At 50.8% G+C, this 21,627-nt stretch overlaps 1 protein-coding gene across 10 annotated transcripts in view; it reads right to left on the minus strand.

Moving 5' to 3' along the window:
- The window catches only part of MSI2 (musashi RNA binding protein 2), a 239,063-nt gene that overhangs the window by 95,369 nt on the left and 122,067 nt on the right, over positions 1–21,627 (minus strand). For all 10 annotated transcript variants that reach the window (XM_050714799.1, XM_035560906.2, XM_035560912.2 and 7 more), the window contains one exon: positions 1,955–2,003. In XM_050714799.1, the coding sequence (XP_050570756.1) occupies positions 1,955–2,003 (49 nt within the window). The remainder of the gene's footprint in view (positions 1–1,954; positions 2,004–21,627) is intronic.

The raw sequence follows: 21,627 nt of genomic DNA on the forward strand, positions 1-21,627 counted from the left end.
AGCCCTATTACATTGGGCAGAAGCTTTTCAGGAGGCCACAGACAGCTGAGCGGCAGCAGCAGGGCTCGCTGCTGGCACAGCCACGACTCTGCGCCAGGACTCGGGACACCGCAGCAGAGAGGGACGTTCTCACCCTGTCCCCACAGGGACGCAGCGCAGGACATGCAAGTGCCGTGCAGAGCCACCCGTGCCTGCGACCTCCCCTCCGGTGGGGACGGCTCCGCGGTAACAGCGGCAGCTCCACAGCACTGTCCCCAGTGAATGGTCTTTATGGCTTGTTTAAGGGTGGTTGCAAAGAGGATGGGAAACTCCCCGGATATAAAAGGAAGCTGTCACGGGTTGAACTTCCCAAACTATGCAACGGTTTTGGCTCCCATTACCAAATGATGGGTACTGGCTGTTCAAAGGCCTCCCCTGGCTCTCAGAGATCAGCTTTCCAAGCAAGCCTTTTGCTCAGTGCTGCCGAATTTTTCTGGGTACTGTGATCCTGGACTTGAGAGAGGGATCAGTGCCTGGGAGGGAATTGCTGGAGGGAGGAAATGTTATCTTGGAGGTTTGCCTGACTCTCCCACCGCTTGCACTAGGTTGCTTGTTAAGGCGAATACCGGACCAGTGAACAAACGAGGCAGCGCCAGGGGCCTGGGTCTCCCGATGTTGCTGCCGAGATGAAGACGAGGCACGAAGGCAGCAGTCAAGTGCTCTGGGCTGCTCCCCTCTCCGCTCCCCGGGCTCCCAACACTGCCTGACCTGATGCAGGCTACATCACACCTTTTGGCAGGCTCCCTAAATAAAGGGGCCACATGCATGATTGCATGATACCAAAAAGCCAAAACAAACGTGGTAAAGACAGTAAGCTATCACTCAGACGAGCCCCCTCAACGAGTCCACACGAGAACGTGTAAGAGGCTGGAGCGCGAGGGGCAGAGCCCAACCCCTGGGCTACGTGTCCCTGCGGTCGCATGGCGGCAGAAGCCACAAGCTGCGCTGCCTCAGAACACACGCTTTGGTAAGGTGGGGAGGGTGGCAGCGTAAAGCCAACCTCGTTCAGAGAGCAGGGTCGCAGAGCCCGTCCGCAGCACCTCTCCTTGGGCCAGGTACCCCCCGCAGCTCGGCGGTGCCGCTGCCTGGCTGCTCTGCCTGGGAGCTCCGTGCCCCGCAGCCATGGTGTGAGCCACTCACCTGCTCACCCAGAGACAGAGCAGCATCATTTATTTCCACTGAAAGGCACGGCCGTAACACTGAAAATAACCCTCGGCTCATTTTCACAGAACTGTACAAGCAATGATGAAACCTTGTCTGTCTTGTGAAACATGTGGAGGGAAGTTCCTCTCCTGGAGATCCTGCTCTGAGTTAACACCGGAGGATGAGCAGCCCTGAGCTTCAAACCTCCAGCATGCTGGAAGCCCTAACAGAAGGCTTTAACACCTTAATATCCTGGTGTCTCAACCCAACTGGCCTTACGCCCAGCTTGCTCTAACGCCAGCCACCTTGCTATAACCCCTGTGTATCCTGCGGATGTGGGTGGACCCAGATCCAGTGCATCCCATTTGGATGCACGTCCCATAGGACCAACAGCAGATACCCAGAGGGATTTTTTCCCCTGTTCTAACTCAGGCCCCTTCCCTGCAGCCTCACCACAGAGCTCCCTGAGCTTTACCATCAGCAGGGACACTGCAGAGCCTGACGATGATCCTCCCAAAGAGAATTCATTAGACTGACCAGGAAAGTCACCTCCAAAAAGAAAACCCACATGAGATTTGGCCTTACATGCCGAGCAGCCCTTCCTCTGTACACCTGCAGGACAGAGGGAGCCATCTCGAACACAAAGAGCTCTGCTGATTTAGCACCGCTGAATTTAGCCACACGGGTCATCGTGCTGACACTGATTTTTGGCGGTGCTCACCGTGCAGAAGCTGTCACAAAATGGGATGTCTGAGCTCCCGTTCCCTCTTACCTCTATGCCTGTTGGTCGTCTTGTCAAACATAAGCATGGCGTCCTCTACCTGCAAGACACAAGAGGGGAGAGGCGTGCTTTAACACACCGGCTGCACAGTTCACGAAGCACAAACAAACTGGGAAGGGGAGGCAAAGACAGGAGCAGCCTCAATTCAGGTAGGTAGAAACAATGCACCAGATCTCCTTCCTCGTGCTCAGGGTCAGCTCTGCCTCTTGGAAATCTGCTGCTTTCAACATGTGCTAGCTGACATTTGATCCTAACACAGAAAAGTGAACATTAAAAGTTCTGTTGCCCTGGAAAGCCAAACTTCTAAGCAGCTCTTCCACCTCTCATCGGTCCCTAGCCATGCCTCTTCTCAGCCTTTTTCCCTTTCTTAGAGAGATAAAGAAGGACCAAGAGAGGAATTGAGGATGCAAATCACACCCACGACTTCTCCAAATCAGAGTCGCTGTCTTGGCTGAGAATTAGGAGGTTTCAAGGAGCATGAGCAGGGTAAAATCTGGTCAGCCAAAAAAAGGTATTCAGGGGTTTTCAAAAGGCCTTTTGAAAAGCTAGAGGAAAGAGGGGAGAGGGAGGAGGGACAAAGTTTAATTCGCATCAGGCTTGGCATTTCCACTTCAGAAGAGAGATGACTGATGAAACGTACTGAAGTGCAACCAAATTGCTTTCAACTTTCATTACTATTTGCATGATTTATTCCACCTCCATTTAATCCGTGCAGCCACACCTAAAATTTTACACTTATTTTAGAAGATTGTTGTGCTGGGATTTATTTTCCAGCACTATCACATTTTAAACTGTTGCTCAGAGTCTTCAGGGGCTGGTGCAGGTCAGTCCTGCACACTGCAGGAAAGGTCCTGTGCAGCCTTTCCGAAAAAACTTCTGAAAAAACTTACAGCCTTCCTATTCCTTGTTTTAAACCAGGGGTTGACAAGAACCTGCATCACTGTTTGAGGAAGACATTGGGGGAAGGTCATCTGTTAAAGTTTTGTGGTTTTTTTTCTTTCCCCCTCAGTAATTTCTATGAGATTTTCACGCTGTTATATTCTGGATTTCTATAAATCATTTATCTCAGGAAAAGTGACTTACAATGCAGTTACACTCTCTCTTCACCTTGCACAGTGCCACCAAAGGGTCTGCCTTTCATCCCAGCAGCTTGTGCTCACTTCTGTGCTGACCTCTTCCTTCCTGCCAATGTGTTCGTGCAGCAAATCACGCCGGGGGAGCAGCCCCGGCTACGCGGAGCCGCAGCTTCTCCTCCAGGTTAGCTGCAAGTCCCATCAGTGTCCCTGCACTGACGGGCTGCTGCAGACGGCAGAGGAGCAGCACTTCATGCCAAGGTGGGATCGCTTTGGGTGCCCATGCCAGATTCTGCTGCCTTAACACGATCTTGGAATTAGAGCAGGATTTGAAAGCTCCCACCTGGTTAAAATTCCTGGCTCGGGGAGCCCAGTTTGACTGGAGTGCTCCTATGCAGGGGAGCACGTGTTCAACCTGCTTCTGTGCTAAATTACGGTACCAGCCTTGGCTGAGCAGAGACATGCCTGGGGAAGGTGGTAAAAACACAGCTTGAGCCTCTCTTAACTACTGTATTAAAACACATTCCACGATATAATAAAAACGCAGTGCAGCAAAACCTTACACTATACCTGGACGTTATTAAAACCTGTCTCTGGTTAACTTGTTCTTAACTTTTTCAGAGGAGTTTGCAGATTGTGGTAGCAACACCCTGAGATGGCAGAGAACGGCATGCCTCCTGAGCACCCATCGTGAACGAGACCTAAAGATGCTGAGGCACTGAAAACTCCAAACCACATTAAGCACGAAGTCATTTGTCCTGCTGTCTTTCTTCACTTCGAAGAAGAAAACTCACAAGTCTGAGTACGATCGGAAGGCAGATAAGGACAGGGCTCCCCTTCACCCTACCAAACCCACTTATCTCTGCTCTGAGGTTACGCTGGTGCAGCAATCTTTATTTTTCATTCCCACAGGTCCTGGCCTCGCTGGGAACCAGAATTACACCCTGCACCTCATGCCGCTTCCTACAGCTCTGTGGCTTCCTCAGCCTCAGGCCAGACGAGCCCGCTGACCACCCTTTTACCCCACGCAAACCACTCTGTTCCGCGAGCTTCACCACCTCTCCCACCACCAAGTCTTTGCTTCGAGTCCCACCCCGGAGCCCCGAGAAGACCTCCGAGGTCTTCGGAGGTCCCACCCGCGGCGTGCCAGGCGTCTCCCCCCGCAGCAAACAGAGTTCTGTGCCACGTGTACCAAGGCCCCGCTCCACCGGCATGATGATCTTGGCAGAGATCTTTTTTATGCAAATAAACCCTTATTAGCAGTAACGAGCCAAGGCTGCGTGGGCTAAGCCAGGAGGTTTCCGTCGTGCCGGCCGGGACCCCGAGGAGCGCGGCTCCCCCTGCACCCGCTGCTGGGGCCGGAGCCGGGCGCGCAGCTACGTGGGGAAGGATCAGACCCTCGGGCTCAAACCCAGAACCTGGGAGGGGGGAGCTGGCTCCCTGCAGCTGAGCTTCAGATCTGGACCAAGCACGCCTTTAAGAAAAAATAATCAGGGGGGTGTTCGTCAAGCCAGCTGGTGCCCTTTCAACAATGTCTAATTGGTTATCTTTTCTGTCTCCTAAGGTCAGAACATTTTATCTCCGTCTCTGCCCTTTTTGAGTTTACCCCACCCTGCGTTATTTTTTAGGGCAGCCATTGTAACAGAAGAATAGCCTCTTTCCTCTATAGTCCAATGACACAATGAGACTTCTTGAAACCTCCTGAATAGATAGAGTCCAATGGCAAAAGAAAAATTCTATTAACGCTTTGCAAAATAAAACATCTAAGAGCTGGTTAGACAAGCAGGAGAAGAAAATCAATATGGAGAGGGCAGCGCGCTTAGAAAAACTTTTCACCAGTTGCAAAAAGGTGGTGAGGGTATGGGAGGGAGGGGGAGAAAGAAACTTATTAATGCAGAAAACCCATCAATGGTATGGAAATCTGGCAGAACAGCAAGAACTGAAACTAGAAGAATTTGAATATACAAAGGGCTGAATAGAATGAGAAAACCACACTGCCTCACACACACAGCCCGTTTCTCACGGTTCTCTGTGAATCAAACACAAGCGGCTTGTTCAAGTTTTCATCAAGGAGAAATAAGGGACACAGTCAAGGTAACCGGCAGTAAACCCTGTAGTAAGCAAATTGATCCCTATTCCAAGGGAAGAAAAACAACATAGATGCAACTCAATGAAACTTGAGTAGGCTCAGAAGCTGTGGCTGTCCAGAAGTTAACCCCCTCCTCCACGACGAGGTTCCTTTGCTTGCCCAGTATTTCAAAGATGCTCGAACAGCGAGTTTTCCAGATCTCAACTCAAAACATGCAGCTCACGCCTTGCTTACAGAAAAGAAGGATGTTTTCTGCAGGGGCAGAAACAGGACTGCAGACAATCCCACCTCCGAGGCTTGGCTGGGATGCACCCAGGACTGACCACCTGCCTCCCACAGACCCGAGGGACCGACCGGCAGACCCCAAGGGCCAGGGGGGACACAGCCTCCATACCACAGGCAGGGGAGTTAGAGCAGAGAGCTTCACCCCGAAGCAGGACCATCCACCTGCAGCAACACGCAGGGTTTCACAAGGCCCAGGCAGCGTTTCAAGGCCACCTCTGCCAGCACCCAGTGCTACTGGAAGCCAGGGGAACTTCAGCCCCACGTGCTTGAGCAGCAGCCCCGGCTCCCCACCGGATGCAGAGGACAGCTGGTTGCAGAGCTGCCCTCCCCATCCCCATCCCCAGGCGCGTCTTCAGCCCCGTGGCCTCACCCCCCAGCCCGCAGTCGGAGCCCGTGGGGGGCTGCCTGTGAAGGTGGCCCCCCGGAGCCGCGGCAGCACGGGGCTGAGCTCGCAGCAGGCCGGCGGCGGCCGAGCCAGCTCCCAGGCAGCCTGCGCAGGACCGCGAGGACGTCCCGCGGCACGGAGCCAGCGGTCAGGAACACCGGGCGACCCCAAAATGGGTGCCTGTCTTCCGATGTGCTCTGGCTCAATATGGAGGCTGAAAGGAGCTGATTAATCCTAAGTAATAATGAGCATCAAATGGGAGCGCTACAAAATAAACACAGTCTTCAGACTTAGGGCAAAGAAAAGATAGACGGACTTGCCAGATAATGCCAGGAGCAAACGGACACTTCCTGAGTCCGGAAGACTTCTCCCCTGTCCCAGCATGCCCCACACACATCCAATTTAGACCCAGTTTCTTACATGAAGCCTAAGTAATGGGTTTTAGTTTATTTAACCTTTTTTTTCCGATCCACTTGGGGCTCTAAGGGAAGAAAGGGCTATACCACTTCTTTAATCACTGCCTGGAAGGAGGAATAGGGAATAAGAGGAGGAAAGAAAAAAAAATATTGGAGGAGCCAAAGGCTTTAATAATCCTAACAGTTCCCTGGGTTATTTAAAATATGCCCAACCAGTTCACAAAAGGATTCACAGAGATAAATGTATTTGATTTTCTTCCACCTTAATGGCGACATATATTTAAAGCAACAAAACCAGGATGACCTAAATAAAATGACTATTAATTGTACTCAGAAAGGCTCTGAATTTAATGCAACCGATCCAGCCAGAACTGGAATACACAATATTCTCCATTCATTCCTCCCACTTTCCTCTGAGGGATTTTCAACTCCTCTCATTTTCTGCAGGGCAGTCCTGAGCGGTCAGAGATGATCAAACCTGGTGCCAGCCCATCACCGCTCACACCTTAATGAACAGGCTGAATCTTCTACAAAGATAAGAAGCAATTCGGCACCTCTCCGGAGGACAGTAATTTGAATCAGCCACCACAGCTGCTGCCACCGAAATCAGTGAAAACCAAGCTGGAAAGCTGGAATGACTGAAACTGGACGTTTTCTGGAAAACTTCATTTCTGGTCTTGTTCTACAACCTGGATTTGTATGCTGAGCCAAGGCATTTGAAATCAGACCAAAATTGTAACCAGTTCCCCAGGAGCCAGTGGAGACCCCACAGTGCCTCTTCACCGTGGGACCACCACAGAGTGCCACTGGGAAAGCTCTGGGACCAGGAACGGGACCCAGGATAGAGGACAACCCCCCGGAAAGGGAGCAGTTTGGGGAGGAGAGGAAGCACCATCAGCGTGCGCCCCTGCGGAGCCGCCCGCACGGCCGGGCAGGGCACAGCTCCGAGGCGCTGCCGCTGCTCTGCGTCTGCACGGGGCGGCAAGCCCAGGGGCAGCTCCTGTAAAGGCAGCTTGTAAAGCTGGCGGTTATTTACAGGGTGTCTGCATGCTGCAGGGGAGGAACCGCAGCCCCTATTTCATATTCCAAGTTCCTTTTTTTCCCTTTGAATCAAGTTTGCTCATTCAGTAAAACCTCCATGGGGAAACCACCGACTTTCACAGCTATAACTCACGACCACGCAGCGGCCTTTATTCCTCATCCAGCCCAGCAAAGTCTGTCCTGATCCAAAACCCGAGTTCCCGACACATCCAGAGCAGGTGGGGTCCCTCCTGCCTGCCCCCCAGGACCCCACGGCAGAGCTGTGACGGATTTGGCAGGGGCTGCTCACTTCCAGCACTCTCAAGCCACCTTTTCCATCCCTTCAAGGTAAAGCAGAATGAGGCCAGGGAAGCGAAATAACACACCGCAATCTAACACTGTGGCAATTCGGATAAGGTCCTCCGAGAAAAGAAATTACATTCAGCTACATGTCTGGGCTGCGCTTCTACCCCTCTGCCCCAGGTCTGCAAACTTTACAGGTCTATCACATCTTCTGCTCTTCCAGAGAAATGTGCTGGATATTCTGGCCTAATTCCTCAAACTATTTATACAAACTGCACAACTCTTACAATATTTTGCTTTCTGAAGCAGAAAAACCTCTTAGCTCCTAGTAAACTGTCAGGTGCTATTATTTTAAATACGCATGTGAAATCTAAGCGCCAGCGCTGCGCTTCTGCAGATTTACAACCTCCCCCCACATAAATTAAGACAAATGCATATCGCATGCCAGACAGTTAGAAAAAATTGTTCCCCCACACCAGGCCTCTGGGTTTGATTACAATGGAATTAAACAAAGAAACAAACACTTTAACCTTTTCCTCACTCTCCATCACGAGCACCCTCCCTCCTCCCAGCTCAGCCCCTTCCCTCCTGAGCTCTCCTCAGGCTCAGCGGTGCCCGTTCAGGATCCGGAGCCCAGCAGAGGGGAGGCGACCACCGGGAGGTGGCGGGTCCCCATCCCACTGCACCCAACCGCTTGGCCCCGACGGCCACCACCTCGGCTGGGGACCTCCAGGGCCGAAAGCACCAACCGTGACAGCTCCACTTGCAGCCACGGGTGCATGGCACCAGGCCGGCAACCTCTGTGGATCCGTCACGAGTCGTGCAGTGCTCCCCAGGGGCTGGGGACGCACGGTGGGGTCCCTTGCTGGGTGCGTCCCAGCGTTGCACTGTGACGACTTTCCAACCAAGGGCTAGCACATTATGCACCGCGATAATAATCAATGCCATACTGTGCAAGAACAAATTCCAGTGCTAGCAATCTTTCCCCCCAGCAGTCAAGTCTTTAAAAAGTCTTCTTCGGCAATTATAGCTAATAAAACTACAATTTTATTCAACACACACATATCATTGTAACTAATTTTGCTCCATCAGGGCTGAAATTAAAACAGTCATTCAATCACGTTAATCTCGGGGCTTGCTCACCAGCCGTGACATGGCAAAGAGCATCCCAATTGCTTGCCAAAAATCACAGTGGCTACTCCTGGACTTCAAAACGCTCCTGCGAAAAGCCAAGACGTTACTCAACACTTACTCTACCAAGGGCGATGCTGGAATGACTAATGCTCTCCAGAAAAAAAAAAAAAGCTTTCCACAGCAGGACAAATTAAACACGACTCCATACACAATTTCTCATGAATTCCTTAATGCTAATTCCTTAATAATATGAAGTATTGATGGAAGCGAGGTAGTTTGTCACTCTCCGACCAGGTTATAAACTCAGTGAGGATTCGTGGGAGTTTCCCTTTGGCCTGCCACACATTACCTAACACCACCGAATGGGAAGTCAAGGTTCTTGCAAAAAGCACTTGGAAACATCAAGGCAGTTCTCTGGCAACAGGGACTGCTGGGCACTACATGACCAGCTGTGGAAAAGTCAGTGAAAACAGGAAGGAAGAAAGCAAACAGGGCCAGTGCCAGCAAGCCAGCGTAACATCACCTTGAGTTGATGACCCCCTCCATCCAGCAGAACGGAAGGCACTGTATAAACTCCTGGGACGTTTCTCCAAAGGTACGAAATACCCAGGCAGCTGGGAGCACCACCAGGGAGGTGCACAGGTCACTGCAAAGAAGGGGGACGCAGAACGAGCCTCTCTAGGAGACAGCTTCACAGCTCCTAACGGCATCCAAGCACTGGCAGTGCCCGAGGCGGCCCTGGCCTCCCCGGCGCCTGTCACACCGGTGCTTCAGGGACGCCTTTCGTGATGGAAATCAAGCTGAAGACAAGAGCAGCACAGGGAGCAGAGCAGAGCCATCACAGCGTTGCCCCCTCATCAGCTTCAGGGCACGAACATGTTTGTTGTGCTTTTATGGAGACAGAATAGCCTGCCTCGGTCGGAGCAAAGCCTTGGGCCTGCTCTGGTCTCTGCAATCAAGTCCTGCAGCCAGGTCTAATTGCCCAGAACAATTTATGCCCGCCAGCGTGCGGGCAGCCGTCCCCTGGGTCTGCTTAGCTTGACGGGGAAATAGGTTCCAGCGCTGCATTTCTGAAGCGGAGTAACAGAGGCGGCCGAGCCGGCACGGAGGCCGTGACTCAGGAGGCCACAGGACGCCCGGCTGCTCCTGCCCACGGGGCAGCAGCGCTGTGGGTAGCCAGCACCCAGCCGCAGGCCCCTGCTGCGAGACCCCGACGGAGAAGGGTGCCAAGGGAGCACGCGGCCCTCACGGCAGGCACAGGGGGCTGCACGCTGTCACTATGAGCACGAACCCCCAGAGCCAGGGCAGGGCCAGCTGGCTGCGTGCTGTGCTACTTACAGCCCTGCACCCACGGAGACTGGTACCAACGAACTAAAAATTTCACCACAAAGAGCAGTGTCTTGTCCTGAGAGTGGTGCCTGAATGCCTGTGGCTTCCGTCACCTCAGGACCGGCCTCAGGGCCAGGAGCGGTGCCACTCAGGGACGATGCACTTGAAACATGTCCAGATGGCAACACAGATGACAAATGCCTTATAAATAAAGCAAAAGCTTCCAGGATGACCCTTTTTTTGTCCACCAGCATAACACAGGCACGAACCTGGCCACAGAAGGCAGCATCTGAGCACCACGGCATCTCTGTGTTAATTACCCTCAGGAGACACCGGCGAGGCAGGACACACCATTACCTCTGCAGCTCGACAGGGAGACAAATACGCCGCTGCTGCAGCATTAAGTCACCCACAGCCGGCAGGTCCTGAGGTGGCCAGCACCTGTATGGCCGTGGCTCAGCACTGGTATGGGCCGTCACCTGTGCCAGGCCAGGGGGAGCCATTGCCACGCGGTGGCTTCTGCCCACAGGTGGCATCCACATCAGGGGCAGCCCAAGCGGCAGTCGGAGCCAGCCCCACAGCGAGGGTCAGCCCCGCGAGCACCACCGAGGGCAGACCCCGCACTACAGTGGGCACGGCAGGACATGGAGCCGCTCGCCTCCTCCCTCTCCAGCGTTTCAGGTGTCCCCGCCACACGCAGGGACAAGCGCAGCGGCAGGCCTCACCCCCCTTCCTAAAGCTGCTTGCTTTAAAACAGCACAAGCTAATGAAACAGAGGACAAAAAGCAGACGTCCGTACTCGTTTCTTGAAGCAGACTGATCCGATGCCATACGATATGCATGTTTACATGAAGCTGTAGCACTCGGTTAACAAAACGTACTTGTGAATTAGAGCAGCGACTCCAATCCATATTTCTGTCAGAAATCAGTGCCACGGGAATTTCTTCTGTGATCAAACTTGGTCCGTGCTACAGTATGAGACAGGGAGCAACTGATAACTTTAAAACACACGTCAACAACTAGAAACACTCCCGTATGCGTTACAACGCAGGACAAGGAGCGTATCCTGACCCCACTCCCTCTCAGGCCTCCTGCTGCCGCCCTGCACCAGAGAGGCAGGGACACATCTCGTTAAAAACGTCTGCTGGAGAGCCTCCAAACTCGCTTACAGACATCCAGCTCACCCTGCCTCAAAACATCCTTGTGTTTTACCCACCTCATAGACGAGGAGAGGGTGGGACTCAAAGGGAACTCGGGCTACAGCCATTTTAAGTGACCCGTGTGTGGTCCCAGAGCCAACACAACCCTTGAAATCTCGACCTCTGTTTCCCTGCCAGAATCAGGAGATTTCTCACTTCTCACACGCATCCTCTTCTATCTATTGAAGGCATCCCGCCTCCCCGTATGCAGACACATGCATACGCATGCATTATGCATTATTTTCTACAGAGTTACTTCTCACAAGCGCTTTCCCCCTTTTCTTATGAGTTCTGCTCTGCTCCCAGCCCTTTGCCCTCTCTTCCTGCCTACAGGAGTTATCACCAGACAAAAACATAAGACAAATGCACGGAATACTTTTCGATGCACACAATAATTTTTAAATATTCTTTCTGTTTCTGGCACTCACACATGAGGGTTTACATTTTTACGCTTCTCCAGGTGAAAAGTAGGAGCACTCTTTCTCTTTAGAAAGTGAATGCAGAGATCTCCGTACCACCACATCACCCTGAACTGAAGCTTAAATCTATTAAGCAGCACAAGAGCGAAGGCACAGCCACAAGAGCTGACAACACTGAAGTTCATCCCAGCTCCTTTACTCTGAGAGTCAGGGGCTCTCAGATGGAGTCTCACCAGCCCCACGTCCCCACCAGCATTCAGGAGTCTCCCCGTCCACCCAAGCGCCCTGACAGGAGCCAGGGGCAGGAACGGGCCGACCTCTCCTGCTCACACGGCTCTGCAGCGCTGCGGCCGCGGAGCACCGGGTGGAACATTGCTCTTTCAGCATTTCAGCAAGCCAGGTGCGAGGCAGTTTGTGATTTTACTTTCACGGCACATTAGCTGCCGTCAGCAGAAATAATTCTTCCTCCCTTCACAGTGCTCGTTTGCATATTAGCACTGCAAAGTTGCAATCTGTTTTCTTTTCCAAACAATACTTGAGCCATGGTGCCTGCCCTGCACAGATCTGGGAAGCTCCAAAGCTCCAAATCTGGAAAGATCCAAATCTCCAGCAGCTCCAGGCCTCGGATGTTCCTCCAGCCCTGCCACCGGCCTCCCCGGGCTCCAGGCGGGCAGCACAACGCCCAGAACAATCGAGGCGCCAGCCTCCCTCGGTGGCAAAGGGAGCTTCAAATATTTGCGGAGCACTTGCAGGTCCTTGGATGAAGTGCGCTACGTACAGCGTGCAGTCTTTTCTTTCCAAACCCAGCATTTTCCCTACTGATGCAACGCTAAAACGCGAGCAGCTGTTTTGTTTACTACAAACAAACATGCCAAATAACTAGTTGCAGAGAGACCATTAAAAGCCACATGCCAGAAAGAGCATCAGAACTCATCTCTCTGAGCACCAGATGAAGTGGAATACATTGGACTCCGAATCAGGCATTGACTATTTTGGGAACAATCCCTAATACATGAAAATTCCTGTTAAGTGTGGCTCATTTTTAAGTGCAGTTAAGTCCAATTAAGCCCAAGATGTGTTGTTTGAAGAGAACAATTTCATTTTCACATTTTCCTTTTAAGCAATTTCTGGAATCAAGGGACCAGCACCCCACAACTCGCGTGGCAATACCAGGGCCACGTCCTGCTTCGTTGCGTTACCCTGAGCTCCTCCTCCCCAGTCACGAAACCTGCCGAGGAATAAAGCAACCACATGCCCCTCCACCATATTTGAGAGTACAAACAAAAACCACTAAAGCACAGGTTTCCTTACCCACTAAATGAGCAGCAATAAGCTACAGCTTTCGTTCAGTGCCCTCGAGCCACGCAGTAAAGCCTTGCTCAGAGCTTTGCCTGTTACAGAGCACAGAGAGAAAAACCCTGCTCGCAGGAAACCAAGGTGTGGGTCTTCAAAGACGCCTTTGGAGCACAGCCCCAGTGTCGGACAGACACAGCTAAACAGATCTGATGAAGCGACATCCTGAGCAAAGTAACAGGATAGAGTTTAAAGAGCTTCCTACTGCCCTTCTGTAAATACCTGCTGAATAAGTGCGCAGATAAGACAAGTATTGCGTTACTATGCTTCCTGATGCATGAAGGGCTTTTTTTATTGCCCGGAGTTTAAAAAAAAAGTATGAACGATTGCCACAGTCAGCTTCAGAGAAAGGCTCAGCTGCAAAATGAAACAGCGTAGTTTATTAGCAAAGAAAAACTCATCTAAGTTTTCCTTCACTGTAATGAAAAAAAGTTTCATTTTATTTCCTGCTAGATCCTTTTTCCTTTTATTGTTCTTTTCATTTACTGACTTGCATATTAAAGAATACTTTTCCCGGGCTATTTCTTCTAAGCAGAGCTCTCTCCTCGCTTGTGTCTCAACCCCAAATCAAACAGGGCTTACATTTAGTGATGTTTTTTTAATCCATGGAAAACCAGCCCGGAGCCAGGCCCCCGCAGCAGGCACTGCAGGCTGTGGCACAGGACCACGTCCTCAACTCCTGCCCTGGCTGCTAACGAGGTAGGAATTCGGAGGACCGTGCTCACACCAAACTCATCTCACTTCTGATTTACGGCTTTTTTTTAGGCTGCTCCTTGGACCAGAGCCCCGCCATCCCCAGTGCACGCAGTGAGACGCGCTGCCTGCTCCAGCAGCTCACGGTACCGACGCACAGGCAGCAGAAGTGATCGTCCTGTTGTCACCAATCAGTGACAAAAACGGGGCAGCAAAGCTCCTGGATGTGCTTTCACAAGCCTCTTGAAAAGACCAGAGCTCTGCCACGGCCCTTACACGGCAGAGCTGGGAGCAGAAACTTCCCTGGAGCTGCAGCCCCACTGGCAGCCCCGCACCGCTCGCGCTGCAGCAGCCTTCCACCCTCAGCACAGGGGAGAAGTGTTACCAATGAAGCAATAGCCCGGATTTCTGTTGTTTGGGGGGTTAGACTTGTCCTTTAGCTCTTTTAAAATATGCCGGAAGTCTTGATTAGAAGACAGAAGGCAAAAAACGTTTGTGGGAATGCATCTTTGAAATCTGTTCGCCACAGAAAACCATCATCACCAGCAACCTCCGGTGGCAATCACCACCACCCATCGCCCATCATCCCCGCCTGCGTTCTGCCCGCGGGTTTTACAGGACGAGGAGCACTGGGCTCGAAATGCCATTTTGATCACTCCAAAGCTCGGGACGCTTGCTGCAGCCTGACCCCGCTTAATTTGAGCTCAATCACGGAGCTCAGACCGGAACACTAGCTGGGGCTGCCGGGATGGATTTGTAAAGCACCACCTTGATTTCAGCCCCCCTGCTCCACCCCTTCCCACTCTGGCCGGGCTCCTTGGTAATGGTAGTGCTGGGAAAGGCAATCTGCCGGAGAGCAGGCTGTTAAGGCTGAATACAATATTAAAAAGCAAGCAATTAGCAGCCCTGGCTGAGGCACAGCACAGATCCTCTCACACCTAAACCTAACTGCGTGCCCCTCGGAGCTCCTCTAATGCCATCGCGTCCTGCTGTGCCCGAGTGTCACGTTGTTGGGAGAGAGATTTAATGCCCACGAACTACGGCTATTGGTGGGTAAATTGAGTTTCACACGTGTCAGCACAGAAAGCGCTCATCGCTTTGACAGAGCCTTACCCAGCCATCTGAAACCAAGGTCCAGCTGTATTTTTTAATTATCCCTGGACAGCACGGGAATTACAGGCATCATCGTGATTCCCGGGTTTCTGAAACCGCGTTACTACTCTTTCAGACCCTAATGAAAAAAATAATAAAAAAATTTCTCTTGTGAGATTTTTTTTGTTTAAAGCCACGCTGAAGCCATTCAACCTCCTGCAGCTACTTAAATCATCAAAACAATGTGTGTGAAAAAGAAATCGTTTTCTTCAGTTTACAAATGAAAATTAAAGGATGCTCCTCCTCCACCCTCATTATCCACATAACGGGGATTTGAGGCACGGGCAGGGGGCTCGCTCGCAGCACCGACGCGGCTGAGCACGGCTCTCCGCGGCCAGCAGGGCTGCCGACGGGGCAGGAGCACGCAGGGGGCCGGGCACCACGGAGCAGGGGAGCCCGGTTGTCTGGGAAAGAACATTTCAGCCTTTAAAACACAAAACAGCATCTGGCTACGGATGCCATCCTCTCTCGTCAAAAGCTGATGTAATTGTTATAATAAGGTGCGCTTTCTTGGCGTGTTTTCCCAGGGGACGCCGAGGTGCTCTGCAGGGGACCGATCACATCAGCCCAGCACACCAACCCTAAATGCAGCAAAACAACCCAGCCCCCTGCCAAACCCCCTTAATTCCACCTGCAAATCAGGGCACCCTGTTCACTGGAACAGTATTACACATGGACTGAATGCAAACCTACAGAATTACTCATGTTTCACACTTTTTTTTAAAGGATGTCTTATTTTGTACTGCTGACCAAAACGCACATTTGCAGAGTTTTCCAAAGCTGCTGTTTCCATCTGCTCCATACCTGTGCGTGGGGATCTGCACAGGGGTGCACACCCACGTACTCTCGCCGTGCTCCCCTCGCTCCTGCTGAGCACCCCATGTCCCCGGGACCAACGCGCGGCGGGAGCAAAGCGCAGCCCCTCTGCTGAGGCAGGCAGCTCACCGGTCGGGTTGTATCAACTCCCCGGTTTGGCAAAACAATTAAACCATTTAAGAGGTTAAAAGCACGGATGTGAAATAAAATCCGTACAGTAATGAGATAACGCTGGCACCGGCTGCTTCGACTCGGCTGCCCGTGGCCGCAGCACGGCGGGGCCGGGGCCGGAGGCGATTCCCCCCAGCGCAGCGTGCAGCTCTCAAGGGGCAGCTCCCACCTTTCCATCCCTTTTTCTCCTGGAAGCCCTGCAGAACAACAAAACCCTCCCCTTTCTTCCTCTGCAGGGCTCAACAGCTGCCTGTTAAAATTTTGTTGTAAACCCCTGGGCTTCAAACACTTCTCATTTCTTGCCCAAAAGCTATTTGAATGGATTATGGCCCAGTGATGAATCTCTCCTAGAACTGCTACAAGAGACTCTTGAATCACGGCAAACAGGCTCTGTAAATCAAGCAAACCAAAAAAATGGGCAAAGAGAGGATTTTGGTGTTAAGAATAAAGGTGACAGGTCCATGCATCAATCCCGGCTGACTGACAAGGTGTCCTTCTGAGAGGCGTATATATATTTTTAAACTTTGCTTCACTGGCTACACTTTATTATGCTGAAATAAGACAAGTACAATAACTAAGCTCCCATCTCAGTGGATTGTTCACAATGATAATTCCACCTTTGTAATTCAGCTTCAAATAAACCCCCTTTGTTCTGTCTTATTACACAGATTCTGGTATCATTCAAGTATATTAACTGTAGCCTATTACTGTCACACAAAAATGCTCCCTGAGCCATAGCAAAAGGCTCCCCAGACAAAACTTTATGTCATGTTAATCCAAGCTTTAATAAGTATGAGGATATATAACTGTATTCTAATTGTGCTTTGTGTTTCTGCATACAAAAAACAGAAGATATCAAAAGTGACAGAGGCAGCCTTCTTCAAACAAAGCACCAACTCCTCAGCCTGGATGGCTGACTGTCTGCGGCACAAACGCGTCTCCCTTCAGAGCGCGGGGCTAAAACAAGGGCGATGTGCAATTCAGGCCAAATCGTGGCTCACACCAAAATCAAGTCTCAGGCACAGAGGGAAAACTGGGCTGGTGGTGCTAAGTGCTGCGGCTGCTACTGCAACAGAAATTAATACCCTCTAAAATAGCACTTAAACAGGGATAATCAGTATTATGGAAATTGTACATATTTAATTCTTGAGTGTCTGCTGAAAACATTACATGATAAAGGACGGCAGTAAGCAGAGCATTCATTTTGTAACCAATGCTTAAAATAAGCAAGGGGAAAAAAAGAGAAAAAGTACAAAAGAAAGAAAAATAATCTGGAAACAAACAATGAAAAGGTTCACAAATTTATTAATAGGGTGTTTTCAAATGCCAGCTGCACACTGGAAAACTTCTTAGGAAGAAGCAAAAGGATCTGTCCTCACCTCCAAGAGGTTGAGGCAAGAGAGCTCTCTGCTGTGTTTTGCTTGTGCTTCCGCTAACCCAGATTTAAGTCTCTTGAGAAATGAGATTTACACCCCTTCCATAAGTAAGGCTACAGGGCTCATCTCACAACTAAATCCACAGTGGACCGCAGGTAGCCAGATTTAACCTTGCCGTTCCAGCTGTAGGACACAGGCCCTTTTAACTCCTCCTTATTCTCACAATTTTCTACTTCAATCTTCCACGTCTTATTCTTTCAAAACTGGATTTCAGTACAGTAAATTTGCACCCACTTGCTTCGCCTGTGCCTGGCAGACGTAGCCAGCTGCTTCGCTACTCTCTTCCTCAGAGGGGCTTAGTAAGGCCCCAGGAAGCCTCTCCGGAGGAACTGTGTAATGACCAGCCAAAATACTACCAAAATTCAAAGAATCCTGATGGTTTTCCTTCACGTACACACGCTGTGGCCCAAGAGCTTTGCCAGCACTTTCGTGCCAAGAGAATGTCACTAATGCAAACGACCATTTTACATTGTTTACTTGTTGCTGACTTCTAACACCCAGCTCCCATAAAGTATCGTTTTGCAATGTCATAAAAATAGACCCGTATCTTGCTGCCAACAACCTGGACGAGACCGTACGCTTCTCCACACGCGGCGCCGTGCACGGCCCTGCAAAAAGCCGCGTGGAGGTAACCGGAGCTGCTGTCCATCGGGACACAGCCCTTCCGCCTCCCCCCACCAAAACCTATGACATTATCTTCTGGGTTACTCTGGATTGACTTGTCTCTGCAGCAAATTATTGCAACAAAGCTGTTTCCCAGGGCCGCATTAAGGAGGGCTGACTTCCAGCCCCAAAGCAGCTCGGTGCGCACGCAGGGCCTTGCAGGCCGAGCCGGGGTTACCCGCACCCGCTAACGCCTGGTCCCAGACCCAGCATTGTGCTGCACCCCATCACTGCGAAGGCCGAAGCAACCTGAGAGGGGCAGAGCTGAGAATTACAGACAGCTGTGGTCTCATCCTGGGGCAGCTGGCTCGCCGAGACCTTTCCTCAACAAGAGGAAAGAGAAAAGAGAGTGAAGCTCTCTCGGCCGCCACCGGTTTGCCAGTGACCTCCTCTTCTTTGGTACAGGAGTTGTAGGCTTTCCAGATCTGCTCGCTGGGCCCCCCGGGAGACCACAAGAATCAAACCCGCATCTGTCTCGAGTGTTAGAAACTCAAAATCAGCTCCTTAAACTCCCCAGACTCTAATTAGGTGGCATCTTCCAAACATTTCCTGGAGTAAGCCCAAAAGGTATAAAGTGCTGCACGTCTCTGTGGCAGGTTTTGTTTATTGGTGTGAACTAACCTTAGACAAACTTGGAAAACTTTACTGGATGTGTGAAAAACAAAGATGAGCTCAGATTAGACTAAAGGCAACCATGACAAAACACTGGGTTTCCTCTGGAGGACACCTGCTCGCTCACCACCACCACTTCCCCGTCCCTGCTTCACACCAGCTCTGAGGTTCCCTGAGTCAGGAGATGCACATAAAACGCTGCGAGACTTTAAATATAATGCAGTCAAGTGTCTTCCCAGCTCACTGACACTAGAGCCTCTCGGTTCCATACTTTGAGGCTTTTTTTCTACAACATGTTATAAAGATGAAAATGAACAGTCTTGTGTAAATCACAAGACTCCAGAAACTGGAGTATTCAGAAGAAAAAAATATCACTGAACAGCCTGAAACCCTTGATAAATTGTGAAATTTGGCAGCACCCATCTGACAATGTTTATTTTTTTCCCCAAAAAGTTGTACTATGCAGAACATTAGATCAAAACAGTTTTCTTTGGCAGACACAGGTTCTGCTCTGCATTCCCCTTCTCCCTGACACACCATATGGACCTTTCTTAATGAAATATATTTAGAGAGGGATATTAAGCTAGCTCAACACTGGTGTAAACACTGCTTCTCTGGAAGTCAGACCAAAAAACATCGTGCATTTTTGAACTATAATTTCTGACTTAAAAATCACTCTTGACTTTAAAAGTGCAGTCAGTTAGCTTTGATTAAAACACCGAATAAAGGTTTAGTAATATAAAACATTATATATATACATATAAAATTCATAAATATTATTAAAATCACTGCTATTCTTCAAAAATGCCATTATTTAAGTAACATATGATAAAAAGAGCTAAGGGAAATCAGGAAAGCCGGCCTGGACAGCTTCAATACAAAAGAAGGAACTAGACAAGTAGAAATTTATTAAAAAGTGAGATGCTTTTTTTCTGCAGTAAGGACAAGAAGGGTATTTCCGAGGTTTCCAATATGCTCAGAGTGTTAGGTACACTGCAGAGTATGCCAGGCTTTGAAGGACAGCTGTGCAGCTACAGACAGCTCCCCAGAAGCTGGCTGCTGGAGCATTTGCTCGTGGCACCGCAGCAGCCCGCAGGCGCCAGAGATGCCCGGGGCCCCCGCACGTGGTGACGGCAGGAACGCACACGTGGCTCGCAGGGCTTTGGAAGAAAGGGGGAGAGCACCCTGCCACGGCTCTGTTCTTCTACACAGCTCTTTGGGCATGACCCACGGTGGGTGCAAAGCAGCACCCACCCCACAAGCATCACCCGACCAAGTCTGCAGCTCTGAGCCCCGCCAGGGCTGCGGGGCCGGGCGGCACGGCCCGGGCTGCCTCCTGCTGCCGGCTGGAGGGGCCACGGCCATCCCGTCCCCAGGAAGGCACCGCGCACCCCAACACAAACAGCTGAAGGAGAGTCTTTACTTAGAAGGGCCAAATTATCCACCCACAAACCCAGCAACTCCCTTGGGATTTCCATCGACTTAAAGGAAACCTGCCAGTAATCCAATCAGATCAGATCTTTCAAACAGCAGGTAGCTTTTATTTTGGGGAAAAGACCCGTGTCGGGTTGCTTCAGTTGAGTTTTAGTTTTGCGTTTCCCCTCTCCCTCTTCTTTCCGGCTCCTGGAGCAAGAGGCAGGATGGACAAGCATTACCTAAAAAAAATCTTGCAGCGTAATGTCAAGATCGATATGTTGACCTAACAAGTAATGCCAGCTTTAGTAGTGTCTTAATGATGTGATCATTATCTTCTTACCTGAAGTGCAGCAGCAGCTAGCACGTGTGCCAGCAGGAAAACTTATTCAGTGCAAAAGACCACAAATACTTCCCCATATGCACAAAGATATTCTCTGTATTTGGTGTCTCAGGGAAAAAAATAGGTACACGTGCTCCCGAACACTCACAGTGGGCTCAATTAACCAAGCACAGCAGAAGAAGTACCACTGCTGTGGAACAGCAGTTACTTCCCTCTGGGTAACGCAGCTCCACGGGCTTCTGGCCATTCGTCCCGAGTCTCCCCCATTTGCTTTGGAGCGCTCAGAGATGGCTGGGAACTGGTACGGTGCACAGAGGCAGCAGGGAAGGAGGAGATGCTGGTCTGAGTCCCCTCTCTCTGAGGGAATGTGACTGCATTTTACGATGCTGGAGGATTCTGCGTCCTATGTCCCATTTATTTCGGAAACACTCAGTGGTTTGGGTAAGACACAGCTACGCTACCAAACTCATTTTACCTGGCTGCTGTATCTAAGATAACCGAAAGACTCGCATTTCCACGAACAGTACTCCTGCAACAAAACCATCCCCATCCCATTTTGAAACGCTTTGCTTTGCCCTCACAAACCCTACAGACAGCTTTGTCCCTGCCCTGTCCCCATCAGGGACAGCACCTGCAAGCGCCCCCAGGGGTGAGCCTGGGAGGGTCCAGCAGGGATCCTGGCACAGGACCCTTGCAGCCCCGCAGAAAGCAACGCGACCTAAGAGCCCCGCCAACATCTGTTAGAGAAAACACTGACAATTCGCTGTCCCCTGGCCACAGGAGCGTCTTCCTGGGGCAAATGCCTTCATTGCTTAAGCAGCAGCCGTTAAAAAACAATGCAACAGATACAATCAGCATTAGTAGAGATCTCTTCCTATTGCCACCCTACAAAACCACGCCAGTCCTATTTTGCCTGCAAGTTTAACGTGGTTGGAAGCCTGACGTTTGTGCCTGGCGCTTCAGCCTCCGTTCTGCCCTTGGAAGGAGAGCCATGGGCAGCAGCACTGCAGGGCACAGGGAGCGCAGCACACCACCTGCAAACGGCTACGGATTAGCAAGAACACAGGAGTTTTTCTGTCAATTAGTAAGTCATAGCCAAAAAAACCCCAAACCAACAGTAAAGAATGTCCCCTTCTTCAAACCGGTAGTTAGAGGAAAGTTCATGTCCCCAAGCAGCTCTTTGCTAGCCACCAGGAAGAGCAGAGTGAGCAGTAACGCGCGCATTAACACGGCCCCGAAAGTTGGCTTTCAGACTGCTGTGATTTGTCTATCTCCAGAGACAGACCGAGAAGAGATGCCACTAAGACAATGCATACTTAAACAGATTTCAAGACTGAAACGAGCGATTTTTGGTCTAATT

Source organism: Cygnus atratus, chromosome 20 (genome assembly GCF_013377495.2).
Source record: "Cygnus atratus isolate AKBS03 ecotype Queensland, Australia chromosome 20, CAtr_DNAZoo_HiC_assembly, whole genome shotgun sequence".
Lineage (NCBI taxonomy): Eukaryota > Metazoa > Chordata > Aves > Anseriformes > Anatidae > Cygnus > Cygnus atratus.